This window comes from Gopherus evgoodei, chromosome 2 (genome assembly GCF_007399415.2).
Source record: "Gopherus evgoodei ecotype Sinaloan lineage chromosome 2, rGopEvg1_v1.p, whole genome shotgun sequence".
NCBI lineage: Eukaryota > Metazoa > Chordata > Testudines > Testudinidae > Gopherus > Gopherus evgoodei.
Window position 1 is genome coordinate 298833086 of NC_044323.1, and position 15640 is coordinate 298848725.

General features: G+C 52.9%; 1 protein-coding gene across 26 annotated transcripts in view; it reads left to right on the forward strand.

Moving 5' to 3' along the window:
• Positions 1 to 5840: 5840 nt before the first annotated feature.
• SCRIB (scribble planar cell polarity protein) overlaps positions 5841 to 15640 on the forward strand; it is a 234895-nt gene continuing 225095 nt past the window's right edge. For all 26 annotated transcript variants that reach the window (XM_030554133.1, XM_030554141.1, XM_030554149.1 and 23 more), the window contains exon 1: positions 5841 to 6025. In XM_030554133.1, coding sequence (XP_030409993.1) covers positions 5864 to 6025 — 162 coding nt within the window. In that variant the 5' untranslated portion in view covers positions 5841 to 5863. The remainder of the gene's footprint in view (positions 6026 to 15640) is intronic.

Sequence of the window (15640 nt, forward strand, 5' to 3'; positions counted from 1 at the left end):
AGTGAGTTTTGCTTAGCTATACCATAACCAATTATTTTATTGAAATTTAACTAACCAATCCTAACATATTGTAACATGGTTATTTAACCAATTATACCCCATCACCTTAATTGGTTTACACCCAACAAAAATAATTATACAGTAGACAGAAACAATTACAGAACCAGACAGAGACCATGCAAATAAACATACAAAACAATACAGAAGTGAGGATTTTAAACTACATCTATACAGACATAAGGGTTCTCCAGCTGTGTCTATTGATAAGTGAGTTCTTGCCAGACAGGATGCTATCAAACTAAGTTTTCTTTTACATCTTCTAGGCTTTTTCCTTTTTTTTTTTTTTTTTGGAAGTGATAGGAATATCAGGACAGGATTGTATTTCTAATAGCCCAGTAGCACCTTATTTTAATGTGACTAGTTTGGAATGTGAGGATGTGACCATACACTTTCCAGTTTATGGCTGCCTAACTGCATCTTAGCTGAAGGTCTTAGCCTGTCCACAGTAAGAGAAGGCCATTACACAGACAGTGATCTTTGATTCTTTTATACCTCTATAACTAGCTAAGTGATAAGAATACACCTAAATTCTTGAAGTATAGGCCTTTTCAAACAGGCTTGACTATCTATATCCTAACATGGTGATCAGCTAAACCCTGAGCATGTGGGCAAGACTCACCAGCCAGACACCCAGGAAAGAATTCTCTATAGTAACTCAGATCCCATCCCATCACAAGCCATTGGGCATATTTACTTCTAATAGTCAAAGACCAATTAATTGCCAAAATTAGGTTATCCGATCATATCATCCCCTCCATAAACTTATCAAGCTTAGTCTTAAAGCCAGATATGTCTTTTGCCCCCACTGCTCCCCTTGGAAGGCTGTTCCAGAACTTCACTCCTCTGATGGTTAGAAACCTTCATCTAATTTCAAGTCTAAACTTCCTGGTGGCCAGTTTATATCCATTTGTTCTTGTGTCCACATTGGTACTGAGCTTAAATAATTCCTCTTCCTCCCTGATATTTATCCCTCTGATATATTTACATGTAACCCTTCTGCCCCTCTGAGTTGGCAGCAACAAGGGCCGGGTTCAGTATCCAGGGGTTCCGTTTCAATAACACAACGCATAACTTACCACTAACTAACTTACTACTAAGGCTAAACTATCTACTCCGAGGAACAACTGTAAGAATTATACACAATGGACAAAACCACTCTGCGCAAAGGAACAGGGGTTCCAACTCAGGCCCAGCGGCATTTAAAGGGAACTGGAGAGGTGTCAACACACAGAGCGTATTATACCCTCAGCTGCGAGCATGAGGGGCCACAATGAAACAGTGAGACAACAGCTCACTGTTAAAGGGGAGGGATAACCCAGTGGTTTGAGCATTGGCCTGCTAAATCCAGGGTTGTGAGTTCAGTCCTTGAGGGGGCCATTTAGGGAACTGAGGTAAAAATCGGGATTGGTCCTGCTTTGAGCAGGGGGGTGGACTAGATGACCTCCTGAGGTCCCTTCCAACCCTATGATTCTATGAATCACTACTAGGGAAAACCTTCTGGTTCCAGTGCATAGGCACACCCATGTTTGGAATATTTTTAGGGACCATCACTCGAAGACAGAGGCAATATGGAGGGGGGACATGTGGGCAGGGAGCAGAAGGGGTGGGACCCGAGCCTCTTCTCACGCTGGCTGCTGGGACTCTGTTCCATGAAGCCACCACAGCTCCACAGTTTCCTGTGAGAGAGCCTGGCTGTGGCAGTGGCAGTGGCAGATTGACCCCCCACCCAGGCTCCGCTTCTGGGGAGGGGGCCGAATGAGCCAGTATGGGCTGCCCCCCTCCGGTATGTTTGGCCCTTGTCCCTAGAAGCTGAGTCTGGGTGGAGATCGGCCTGCTGTCACTACTTTGCAGAGCAGCGTCCCAGCCACTGCCTCTCCCCAGCCTGGCTCTCTTGCAGGTCGCTGCTCTGCTGCACAGAACAGGCACACGGTTTTGTGAGATCTCTTTGTAGCTCTTCGCAGTCAGCTTTGGACTTAACCAGCTTGAGTAATTTTGTATCATCTTCAAACTTTGCCACCTCACTGTTTATCCCTTTACCAGATCATTTGAGTGTGTTGACCAGTACTGGTCCCAGTACAGATCGTTGGGGACCTGCTGTTTACATCTTTACACTGTGAGAACTGACTGTTTATTCCTACTCATTGTTTCCTATCTTTTCACCGGTATTGATCCATGAGAGAACCTTCCCTCTTATCCCATGACTGCTCTCTTTGCTTATGAGGCTTTGGTGAGGGACCTTGTCAAGGCTTTCTGAAAGTCCAAGTACACTCTATCAACCGGATCATTCTTGTCCACAAGTTTACTGACACCCCCCTTCAAAGAATTCTAATTGATAAGGCTTGATTTCTCTTTACAAAAGTGATGTTGACTCTTCCCCAACATATCATATTTATCTACATGTCTGATCATTCTGTTGTTTACCATAGTTTCAACCAATTTGCCTGGTATTGAAGTTAGGTGTTAGTGGCCTGGAATTGCCAGGATCACCCATGGATCCTTTTTAAAAAGAATTGGTGTTACAGTAGCTATTTGCAGTTACCTGGTACAGAGGTTGATTACAAATGCCCTGAACCCTAGTGCCCCCCGTGAGGGTGAAACTGGGAGTGGGGCCCCAGCACTCCCCCCCTCCCCAAGGTCTGAAGCGCCGAGCCCTGGTTCTCTCAAGGGGCAGAAGCCCTGACCCCCGCCCCCTGCCACCCCGAGCTGAAGTCCATAACCTCTTGTTCAGCATTATGGAACATGTCAGAGTTACGGACAACATCCATTCCTGAGGTGTCCGTAACTCTGAGGTTCTACTGTAATTTCGAAACCGCAGAGGAAGCTGACAGTGCAGGAGACTGATGGGGTATGGCAGGAGGTGTGGAGAGCAGCAAGGAGATGTGGGGGAAAGGAGGGTCTGTGGAGGGAAGAATGGGGATGAGATGATAGGGCCTGGGTGTGGGAGAGGAAGACAGGGGAGGATTTGTGTGTAGAGGAGCAGCAGACATTGGGTGAGGGTCTCTGGAGGACAGGAGGAAGATCAGGCAGGTCTGTGGGGGTGGGAAGGAGAAAGTTGGGGGCAAGAAGGGTCTATGGAGGAAGGCCTGTGGCGGGGGTGGTAGGGAGACAATGGGGGTGGAGAGGGTCTGTGTTAGGGCGAGCACAAGAGAGGTGAGGGTCTGTGGGGGCAGGAGGGAGATAGGGAGGGGAGGTGTGTGTGGGAGGGAGAGAGTGGGACATCTTTGTGGGGGAGAGGGAGCGAGATGGGGTAGAGAGTATGCGTAGGGGAGAGGGAGGGAGATGGTGGGGGAGTCTGTGTGGGAGGGATACAGTGGGGGGCAGGAGGGAGAGGGCAGGGAGGGTCGGGGGAGAGATACGGTGACGGGAGGGGGAGGTATGGAAGAAGGGGGGTGGGAGGAGGGATACCGTGATGGGAGGGTCTGTGGAGGGGGAGGGGGCTGGTGTGTGGGGGAGGGATGGGGTGACGGGAGAGGGGGGGATGGAAGAAGGGCGGTGGGGGAGGGGGCTGGTGTGTGGGGGAGGGATGGAGTGATGGGAGGGGGGGGGATGGAAGAAGGGCGGTGGGGGAGGGGGCTGGTGTGTGGGGGAGGGATGGGGTGACGGGAGGGTCTGTGGAGCGGGACCGGGAGCGAGAGAGGCCGGGGGAGGGGAGGGTGCGGGGGGGAGACACCGGGGACTCTTTGCAGGCGCGAGGGAGGGGACCCGCGCGGCTCCAGGCGGGTTGGGGCCGGGGGGGGGCGCTGCTCCCGCATTCACGTGTGACATTGGCTCTTCGCTGGGGGACAGCCGCGGTGCATGCCGGGAGCCGCAGTTCCGGGCGGGGCAGGGAGCCCGCGGTGCATGCCGGGAGCCATAGTTCCGGGCGGGTCGGAGCAGGGGGCCCGCGGTGCATGCCGGGAGCCGCAGTTCCGGGCGGGGCAGGGAGCCCGCGGTGCATGCCGGGAGCCGCAGTTCCGGGCGGGGCAGGGAGCCCGCGGTGCATGCCGGGAGCCGTAGTTCCGGGCGGGTCGGAGCAGGGGGCCCGCGGTGCATGCCGGGAGCCGCAGTTCCGGGCGGGGCAGGGAGCCCGCGGTGCATGCCGGGAGCCGTAGTTCCGGGCGGGGCGGAGCAGGGGGCCCGCGGGGCATGCCGGGAGCCGCAGTTCCGGGCGGAGCAGGGAGCCCGCGGTGCATGCCGGGAGCCGTAGTTCCGGGCGGGGCGGAGCAGGGGGCCCGCGGTGCATGCCGGGAGCCGCAGTTCCGGGCGGGGCAGGGAGCCCGCGGGGCATGCCGGGAGCCGCAGTTCCGGGAGGGGCAGGGAGCCCGCGGGGCATGCCGGGAGCCGTAGTTCCGGGCGGGGCGGAGCAGGGGGCCCGCGGTGCATGCCGGGAGCCGCAGTTCCGGGCGGGGCAGGGAGCCCGCGGTGCATGCCGGGAGCCGCAGTTCCGGGCGGGGCAGGGAGCCCGCGGTGCATGCCGGGAGCCGTAGTTCCGGGCGGGTCGGAGCAGGGGGCCCGCGGTGCATGCCGGGAGCCGCAGTTCCGGGCGGGGCAGGGAGCCCGCGGTGCATGCCGGGAGCCGTAGTTCCGGGCGGGGCGGGGCAGGGAGCCCGCGGTGCATGCCGGGAGCCGCAGTTCCGGGCGGGGCAGGGGGCCCGCGGTGCATGCCGGGAGCCGCAGTTCCGGGCGGGGCAGGGAGCCCGCGGGGCATGCCGGGAGCCGTAGTTCCGGGCGGGGCGGAGCAAGGGGCCCGCGGGGCATGCTGGGAGCCGTAGTTCCGGGCGGGGAAGGGAGCCCGCGGTGCATGCCGGGAGCCGCAGTTCCGGGCGGGGCAGGGGGCCCGCGGGGCATGCCGGGAGCCGCAGTTCCGGGAGGGGCAGGGAGCCCGCGGGGCATGCCGGGAGCCGTAGTTCCGGGCGGGGCGGAGCAGGGGGCCCGCGGTGCATGCCGGGAGCCGCAGTTCCGGGCGGGGCAGGGAGCCCGCGGTGCATGCCGGGAGCCGTAGTTCCGGGCGGGGCGGGGCTGAGCAGGGGGCCCGCGGTGCATGCCGGGAGCCGCAGTTCCGGGCGGAGCAGGGAGCCCGCGGTGCATGCCGGGAGCCGCAGTTCCGGGCGGGGCAGGGAGCCCGCGGTGCATGCCGGGAGCCGCAGTTCCGGGCGGGGCAGGGAGCCCGCGGGGCATGCCGGGAGCCGTAGTTCCAGGTGATCGGGCTCGGATTCCCAGGGTCCATCACAGGGGCGGAGCGGCAGCGGCCTGAGGAGCCGGCAGGGCCCGAGCGCTGCAGCGACCCGGGCTGGAGTCGGAACCGTCGCGGCCTGAGTCTGAGGGAACCAGGCCTGAGGTGGCGGCCATGCGGAGCTCGCGTCTCCCCGGCCCTTGAGACCCGGAGCCGCCGCACCCGCTTCCTGCCGAGCCGGAGCCGGAGCCTTGGGACCCTTCGCCGGCCCGGCCCGCTCCTCCCCTCAGCGCCCCAGCTCGGCCCGGCCCTTCCCGGCCCCGAGCCGCCCCTCCCGCCTGCCCCTCAGCGCGCCGCCCCTCCCCCCCCCGCCTGTCGCCGCCCCGGCCCTTGAGACCCGGAGCCGCCGCACCCGCTTCCTGCCGAGCCGGAGCCTTGGGACCCTTCGCCGGCCCGGCCCGCTCCCACCCGCCCCTCAGCGCCCCAGCTCGGCCCGACCCTTCCCTGCCCCGAGCCGTCCCTCCCGCCCCGCCTGTCGCCGCCCCGGCCCTTCCCCCCGGAGCCGTCCCTCAGCGCCACGGCGAGGCCCGGCCCTTCCCCACCCCGCTCCCCCTGCCCGGCCCGAGCGCCCGGCCCCGGCCGCCCGGGAGGATGCTGCGCTGCATGCCGCCGCTGTGGCGCTGTAACCGGCACGTGGAGGCGCTGGACCGGCGGCACTGCTCGCTGCAGGCGGTGCCCGAGGAGATCTACCGCTACAGCCGCTCCCTGGAGGAGCTGCTGCTGGACGCCAACCAGCTGCGGGAGCTGCCCAAGGTCAGCGCCGAGGGGCTGGGCTTCTCCTGGGGGAGTGGGGCGGGAGTCCCAGTCGGCCCGGGCCCGGCACCGCGCAGAGCTGAGGCGCTCTGGGCAGGGGTCCCAGGGTCAGTCCTCCCTGCTGGAGGAGGGGGCTTGTTACACCGGCCACAGGGCTGGAGATTCTCGGGGCAGCTGCCCAGGAGAGGAGCGTGGGGTGATGAAGAGGGGGAAGGATCCTGGAGGAGCACTTGAGTGGGGTATGTGCATTCCCTGGGGAAAGGCCTCAGACGTTTGGGGGAGAGGCGCAGGTGATAGGGAGGAGTAAGGACAGGTGGGGGTGGTACCCTGGTAAGAGTGAAATGTCTGTGTGCAGTTGTGGGAATGGATATCAGAAGAGTGCTTTGGTAGTGAGAAGAGCAGGTACTAGGCTAAGGTAGTAGAATAGCAAGGTGGTACCGGTAATGGGGAGAAGGGATATAGTGGTAGCAGTGGGGTTGTGTACAGGTAACAGGAAGGCTGTCTAAGGAGGCTCTGGAAAGCATGGATAGAATATAAATAGAAGGAATTGGAGCATGGGGGCAGGGAATGAGGAGCTGGAGGGATTGTAGTTAATTCATCTTTATTTCTGTGTAGAAACTTTCCTGAAAAAACCCAACCCATTCAAATTTTGGGGTCAGTGGGAAAGGCTCTTGGTCTGGTTCAAACTTCTGCCTTCTCTTGGGGCTGAGACTGCTTTGAACAGGCTTGACCCCCCACCCATTCAGCTTCCTCAGTTTCGTCGGTGTGGCGGTGGAGGAAGCTTGGTAAAAGTCTGAATAAATGTACCTCACGTCCTCCCAGCACCTTTTCCATTTCACCTGCTCTTGTTACCTACCCCTTGGAGAATCCTGACATGTGTAAAGCCAGATTTCCTCTATGGTGGCTTGACTGGGCTCTAGCAGCTTGCATGGATAGATTTGATTTGTGTGTTAGGAGCATTTGTCCCTCCTGGTGGTGCTGTCCCATCCTGGGGACTCATTACCAGAGTTCTTTCTGGGTGTGTCTATACTACTTGCTGGATCGGTGGGCAGCAATTGATCCAGCGGGGGTAGATTTATCGTGTCTAGTCTAGACATGATAAATCGACCCCGAGCACTCTCCTGCGTGAGAGGTGGAGTCGATGGGGGAGCGGCAGCAGTCGACTCACCGTAGTGAAGACACCATAGTGAGTAGATCTAAGTACGTCTACTTCACCTATGTTAGTCACATAGCTGAAGTTACATAACTTAGATCAATTTCCTCCCCTCCTCTTCCCCCCCCCCCCAGGCCTAAAATGGCACTTCTGCCCGTCTACACTTACAGCCACCAGCGACATAGCTGCACTTGTTCTGGTGCTGCTGTAGTGCCAGGAGCTCCATTTGCATAGCGAATCTACCTCAGCGAGAGGTGGTAGCGATGTCGCTGTGAGAAGCCCTTCCATTGACACAGTGCAGTCTACGCAGGGGGTTAGGTTCGTATAACTACATTGCTCAGGGGTGTGGATTTTCTACCTGAGCGATGTAGTTATATTGACATAAGATCAAGCCTTAGTGTGAAATGTAAGTTCTGTGTGACCTGGTAGCTTTAGTCCCCTGAATCTTTTTAGGTTTTTATAATTGCCCTTTGCCCATCGCTATAGTGCCTGAGTTCCAGGAAAGGAAGCCCTCAGTTTCCCACTGACACCTGTACTTTTCAGCCTTCGTAGAATGACTTCTGCAGGGCTGTCCGTATACACAGCAGCATACAGCAAGGGGACAATAGTAGGGCCCTGTGTTGAGGAGTTTAGTTTGCAAGCACAGCAGGTCAGATTCTTGCATTTGAGTTGTGAGGGGCTCTTGGATCATTTAATCCAGTCTCTGTGACCAGTTCATGGTGGATGAAATGTAATATTGAATGGCATGAGTATAGTCTAGCAAGAATGTTTTATTACAGAGCAGGGAGGGAGCTTGGCCAGCAGAGATTCAGAGGCTCTTCCATGCATCGGGAGAGTCATGAAATTAGGCATTGAGTCTAGAGTGGGTGGGCGAAAGAGTTGATGGGGAGAGGTCAGAAGAAACTTGGGTGGAGCAGAGAGAGTGGGACTGTGTAGGAGGGTGGAATTGGGCAAGGACTGAAAGTAATAGAGAAGTTACTTGGCAGCTGCATCTTGGAGGGGTGGTGATGGGAGATGTGAGGCTGGAGGCTGCACTAGCAGGTGGGAGAGGATGGAAGCCTAGGCAGACAGGCTAGTTACATGGAGAGAAGGAAGGAGCTGGGACAAGGAACCAAGCTTGACGCCAGATGTGCAAGGATGGCTGCTGTGCTGAGTGACTGATGGGAAGGAGAGCTGGCAGTGGGAGACACAGGGCTGACATGGGGAGGGTCTGGCTTGGGAAATCATCCAAATTAAACATGGCAGCTGAGGTCTCACCATGGAAAGTGTGGCTGGAGAGGAGGAGGCTAACATTGCCAGTATTCCCTGCTGAAGATTGCAGAAGACAAAGGAATGTAGCTGTGGGGAATCTCACCGTGGGGGTCCAGATCCTCTGAGCACTTCCTTCCTGCCCAAACTCCTGGAGTGACTCTGACCCAAGGCAGAAAGTGTCTCCCTTGTGGGTTCCAGATTGGAGCTGATCCAAAGAACTCTCATTGCTGGCTCCTAGCGGGGAGGAGGGACGTTAGGATGATCCTTGTGGGTGTGCTGGCAGCTCTGTGGGCTTTGCATAGATTTCTTCCTGCTCTGGCTCCCTGCTATTTGCATCAGTAGTGGGGCCCTTTCCTGGAGGTGGGAGTTGTCTAGGCTGTAGAGTTCCCTTCTGCTTCACTGCAGTTGGCCTGGGGCAGGAGCTGCCTCCTTTGTCCACCGGCTGGGCTCCTGCAGCTCTGAGCCCAGCCGTTTGAAACCCAAGGTCAGGCAGGGCCTCTGCTGGGATAATTAAGACCAGCTTTTATTTTGCTGGCAACTGGGGCCTGGGTGGAGGCTTCTGGGTTTTTATTTACCTTTGTGGAGGAGTAAAGCTGCTCCTTCTAATTTCTCAACACTAACTCAGCCCCTCCCTGGCATGGAGGGAGACAGCCAACAAAGATTCATCAATGGCTTCAGCTCTTGCCCTCCAGCCTCTTGTACTGCTGTGTTGCACTCTGATGCCCTTTGGAAAGGAGGGCTGGCAATGAGCAGGTCTCCTTGGTCTGTGTGTGGAATTCTCTGCATCTCAGGCCTTGTCTAAACACACACGTGGCAGTAATTTAACAAATTCAGTTGAGAAACTGCTTTTGCTTGTTTGGGGCTTGAATCTGTTAGGAATCAGTTTACTTAAATTAGCGCAACCTTAGCGTTTTGACATGCCTGTGTTTCTCTAAGGCCTGGTCTACACTTTGTGTGCGTGTCAATCTAAGTTACGCAGCTTCAGCTACATGAATAATGTTGCTAAAGTCGACGTACTTAGACCCACTCACCACGGTGTCTTCACTGCAGAGAGTTGACTGCTGTCACTCCCCAGATGACCCAGCCTGCACCTCTTGTGGCGGTGGGATACAGGAGTCGACGGGAGAGCGTTCGGGGATCGATTTATCGTGTCTAGACTAGATGCGATAAATCGACCCCCACTGGATTGATACCCTAAGTTAGGTATGTATGCTGAGGCCCCTGCTGCTGTAGTGGCCCAGGCTGAGGCTGAGCAGCTGGTTTCCTCGCTCCGCTCACATCCCTTCCCTTCCGCCACAGCTTCCCCTTTTGTGAAATCCTGGACAGTATTGACTCTGGCGAAGATTTCAGGGATAATAGTGGACAAGCAACTCAACATGCGCTCCCCCTGCGATGCTGTGGTAGAAGAAGTTAATATGATCCTTGGATATATGAACGGGAGTAGGAGTGGGGTGGTAATTTTAAATCTTTATACAGTATTGTTAAGACCAGTGTTGTAATACTGTATCCAGTTCTGGTGTCCACATTTTAAAAAGGAAGTTGAAAAATTGGAGAAAAGACACAAAGGAGTCGAGGGCTGGCAAAAATACCTTACAGTGAAAGATTGAAAGAGCTCAATCTATTATAGTTTATCAAAAGAAAAATGAACTGGCTTGATTATAGTGTATAAGAACCTTGAGAGGAGGAAAATATCAGGTGCTGTTCTCTTCAGTGGAGGGAGCATAATAAGAACCAATGACTACAACTTAAAGCAAGAAAATTAAAATTCAACGTCTGTGCCTAACAGTGCGGTTAATTAACCATTGGAACAAACTACCGAGGGAAACTCAGCCTATTCAGCTTGATAAAGAGCAGGTTGGGGGGTGACTTGATTACAGTCTACCTACATGGAAAACCAATATTTAATAATGGCCTCTTCAGTCTAGCAGAGAAAGGTCTAACACAGGGGTAGGCAGCCTATGGCACGGGTGCCGAAGGCGGCACGCGAGCTGATTTTTAGTGGCATTCACGCTGCCCAGGTCCTGGCCACCGGTCCGGGGGGGCTCTGCATTTTAATTTAATTTAATTTTAAATGAAGCTTCTTCAACATTTTTAAAACCTTATTTACTTTACATACAACAATAGTTTAGTTATATATTATAGACTTATAGAAAGAGACCTTCTAAAAACGTTAAAATGTATGACTGGCACGCAAAACCTTATTTTAGAGTGAATAAATGAAGACTCGGCACACCGCTTCGGAAAGGTTGCTGACCTCTGGTCTAACATGATCCAATGGCTGGAAGTTGAAGCTAGACAAATACAGAGTGGAAATAAGGTGTACATTTGTATCAGTGAGGGTAACTAACCCATGGAACAATTTACCAAGGGCCATGGTGTATTTTCCATTACTGACCATTTTTAAATCAGGGTTTGATGTTTTTTCTAAAAGACATGCTCTGAGAATTATTTAGGGGAAGTTTTATGGCCTGTGTTACAGAGAGATCAGACTAAATGATCACAATGGTGTCTTCTGGCCTCAGAATCTATGAAAGAGGTGAATTCTCCATCTCTTGATATCTTCATATCAAGACTAGATTATTATTATGATCCTTTTTGGTCTTAAAATGTATGAAAATGAATCTATGAAATGTGGATTGATACTCCCATCTGTGGGGGTTCTGAGGCCAGAGTCAAGATCAGTGTGCTGGGCAGTGTATAGACACATGGGATACACTGAGTAGTACTCATTCTAGGACAAAGCACACATGAGTGTAACAGTAGAGGCGAGCTGGGAGCAGCTATACAGGCTCCTGTGTACTCGGTTACATTGAACTGAATGGCAGAAATCTTTCTGCCCAGGGTGGCCTTCATGCTGTGCTTCCCTGTTATATGGGCCCTGTACAAAGCAAGGAAGACTGTGAAGAACTTCAGAAAGATCTCACAAAACTAAGTGATTGGGCAGCAAAATGGCAAATGAAATTTAATGCGGATAAATATAAAGTAATGCACATTGGAAAAAAGCCCCCATCATATTGTATGTATAGTTGGGGTTATAATTTATCTACAACGAGTCAGGAAAAAGATCTTGGAGTCATCGTGGACAGTTCTCTGAAGATGTCCACACAGTCTGCAGAGGCGGTCAAAAAAGCAAACTGGATGTTAGCAATCATTAAAAAAAGGATTGAGAATAAGACTGAGAATATATTATTGCCCTTATATAAATCCATGGTATGCCCACTTCTCGAATACTGTGTACAGATGTGGTCTCCTCATCTCAAAAAAGGTATAGTGGAACTAGAAAAGGTTCAGAGAAGGGCAACTAAAATGATTAGGGGTTTGGATTAGGGTCCCATATGAGGAAAGATTAAAGAGGCTAGGCCTCTTCAGCTTGGAAAAGAGGAGACTAGGGGGGGATATGATAGAGGTCTATAAAATCATGAGTGGTGTGGGGAAAGTGGATAAAGAAAAGTTATTTACTTATTCCCATAATACAAGAACTAGGGGTCACCAAATGAAATTAATAGGCATTAAGTTTAAAACAAATAAAAAGTTGTTCTTCATGCAGTGCACAGTCAACTTGTGGAACTCCTTACCTGAGGAGGTTGTGAAGGCTGAGACTATAACAATGTTTAAAAGAGAACTGGATAAATTCATGGTGGTTAAGTCCATAAATAGCTATTAGCCAGGATGGGTAAGGAAAGGTGTCCTTAGCCTCTGTTTGTCAGAGGTTGGAGATGGATGGCAGGAGATAGATCACTTGATCATTGCTTGTTAGGTTTGCTCCCTCTGGGGCACCTGGCATTGGCTGCTGTTAGTAGACAGATACTGGGCTAGATGGACCTTTGGTCTGACCCGGTATGGCCGTTCTTATGTGGAGGCAGAGAGAAGGGAAAGAGTAGGTCCTGTTCAGTACTTTCTCAGGGACCAGTTGGGGTTTACATTGCACCTGCTGAATCTCTCCTCTCAGTAATTTCACTAGCTAGCTTCCTGCACCGCTGAGATAAGGCAGCCCAGGGCCAGCTGCCTGCTGCATCTTTATATATTCCAGGGTCCCCTTGTCAGCTCCTAGTGATGGTTATTCTCACAGAATCTTCCTCCTTTACCTGCTAGCCAGACTGTGACTTACTGAGTATCTCAGAGGCTCTAGAAATGGTTGGGTCCCTTCCCCACTGATTGCTTTACCCACTTCTCTGTGCTATGTTCATATAACTCCTCCTTACTCCACTTGACTGCAGTAATTCATTCTGCTTTTTGCAGATGTGTCTGGCTGTGTCTCCTTGAACCATGACGTTGATAAATATAGGGAGCAGTGTAGTGAGAGGTGATGATAGCTGGACAGTCCTGTGCAGGGAGGAAGATGAACTAGGTGACCTATGGGGCTTGTCCAATTGTAGTTCCTGTGACACTTTATTACCTCTCCCTCTTCCATTTGGCTTCAGGGCATTTTAGCCATGTCTCTGAGCCAGTCCCTTGCAATCCACCTTCCCATTCCCTGCATTCTTCAATTTTCAGGGGAATTGTTTGTGCCTAATGGTGTCTGAGGAGCCCCCACTGCTTCCTCCCACTGAGGGGGATTTTAACTCTTCTTCCCAGGGCCCCTCACGAGATTTCTTCATTCCTCCAAATTTGCTTTGCTGCATTCTAAGGCCTTGTGTTACTGCACTCTTTGAATGCCGCACTCCTTGCTGTGCTAAGTTCAGGCTGTGTGGGGTCATTGACTCCCAATTACCCTGTCATTCTTACATTCTCAGCCCATTTCTTCCTTTCAGAGGTAAATCTGGTTTGGTATTTTAGCATGGTGCCACACAAAGGTCCCCCGAGGAATGGGGCCTCGTGGTGCTGGGTGCTGCACAAACGCACAGGAAGACGTGACCTCTGCTCTGAAGAAGTTGTAATCCAATTGGAAATGATGCACCGAGTGTGTGAGAGCAGCTATTGCATAACTGGATGGTTCTCAAACACTGACAGTTGTTTTGGTATAGTTCAAGCAAATAAAATTGTGTAGTCATGATTGCTGCTCAGCTGGCCTGTTGTTAATGGCTGATTCCTTGTAGGAGTTCTGGCAGAAGTAGATCTAGAGAGGATTTGGAAGGAGGGAATAGTACCTGATGGATCAGTGCGGGAAGGGCCTTCCCTACATAAGGATGGCGTGGAAGAAAGCATGAAGATAGTTGTGAGAGCAGTTGACACATGGACCTTCATGGCTGGCATCATTGAGGGGAAGGGTGTGTGTGATAGAGCAGATAAGCAACAAGGAATGGAGATCTGGGTATTGTTTGGACTTCTTTGTAAATTTTTGCTTTGTCAGCTGTGGCCCACCCTCTGCTATGACTTCAAGCTAAGCAGGTTCGGGCCTGGGCAGTACTTGGATGGGAGATCTCTAATGAAATGTTGGTGCCTCAGCTGGCACTCTTCCCCCTGAGTCAGTGACAGACTGTGCCCCAAGGTGGTGCTATGGGGTGCTGCGCTCCATGGAGTGGTAGTAGGGGCTGTCTTTACTGTGTCAGTGCTGACTGTAATGCCCCAGCATGGCACGAGGGGATACTGTGCTGCTGATGCTACTGTGTCTCACATGAGATTTAAATTGAGGCCCTGAGCAGTTGTGGTTAGTAAAGATCCCACAGTACTTTGGGAGTGGAGTGTTAGCCCTGGGGTTCTGGCCAAAGTCTAGATTGGGGCATTTCTTTTCACAGCCTAAATTCCCTTAAAGTTTAATCTGGACCTGGAAATCCACTTTGTTTCTGCTCTAAACTCTTGTATAATGTTGCAGTTAGCTGTGAAACATCTGCTGCATTCCACCCCAGAGGGGGGCTACATTCCCAGTTCCCTGCTGAGGTGCCTGTGAAGAGTCAGCTGGTGAGCCTTGGGCTCTGAGACTGCTTGCACTGTCTCTTAGCTGGAATGTTTTCCTGGCATTTAAGTATTTTCGTGTATTTGAAACACATTCCTTAAGGCCTGATATGCAGGGTTAAATAGCAGGAAATCCGGCTAATCTGCAATACAGGGATCTGTGTCACTGCTTCTAAAGAGCCGTCAGCCCACGGATGTATGGGTATTCCTCTGCTCTCAGCCCATGAGCACATACCCCTCCCATTGGTTTTGGGGTTTTGTACTCTGGTGTGTGTGCGTGCCTGGAGCATAGTCTGCTTTTGTCTTGTTCCGTGTGCTGCAGTGCTGGTGAGTGTGTCCTACCTTTGCTGTCTTTACTGCAGCCCTAGTTTCTGGTGAACGCTGCTGTGCATGTGGTTTTGTTGCTGCAGAGCATCAGCTGTTTCTGCTCAGAGCTCTGTCACCGAACTACTGCCTTTGTTGTTGGTTCAGTTGTCCTCTCGCTGGCCTAGCATCTCTCCCACCCTGGATCTGCATCCCCGTGTGCTGGGATCTTTGTCATATCTTGTTATCTAAGCAAGACTGGCTGGGTCTGCTCAATATTATGGTGGAGGGACCTCCAAGGGACAACAGCTACTACAGGAACTGGGGTTGGGAGTTGACTAGGGGGTGCTCTGCTGTCTAACTCATAAGAATGGCCATACTGGATCAGAACAAAGGTCCGTCTAGCCCAGTATCCTGTCTTCTGAGGGTATGGCTACATTTGGAATTTCAAAGCGCTGCCGCGGCAGTGCTTTGAAGTGTGAGTGTAGTCAGAGCGGCAGCGCTGGGAGAGAGTTCTCCCAGCGCTGCATGTAAACCACATCCCTTACGGGTGTAGCGTGCAGCGCTGGGAGCCGTGCTCCCAGCGCTGCTGCCCTGATTACACTGACGCTTTACAGCACCGTATCTTGCAGCGCTCAGGGGGGTGTTTTTTCACACCCCAGTTGCAGGGCTGTAAAGTGTGAGTGTAGCCAAGGCCTAACAGTGGCCAATGCTAGGTGCCCCGGAGGGAATGAACTCCAAGCTGACCTCATGTGCCAGTCCTCTGCTAGGGATGTTGTGATGCTGGAGATGTCTTTCAAATAGGACTTAAAACTGACACGCTTATCTTTCATAGTTATTCATGGTCCTTCGGTGTTTCTCGCAGGAGTAGGTTTTGACAAAATCTCAGTTTGGGTAATTCCATCCTACTTCTGAATTCCCTCTGCCCTTTCACTCTTCTAAATTGTTTTGTAGTGTTACTATATAGCTCTTAAGCAGCTGCTGTATCCCTACAACAGAGGAGGTGGCATTTTGGCACAGGGTGAGGGATCCCTGTATGAACAGCTGCTGTTCAGAGGGAGTTGAATTTCACAGAT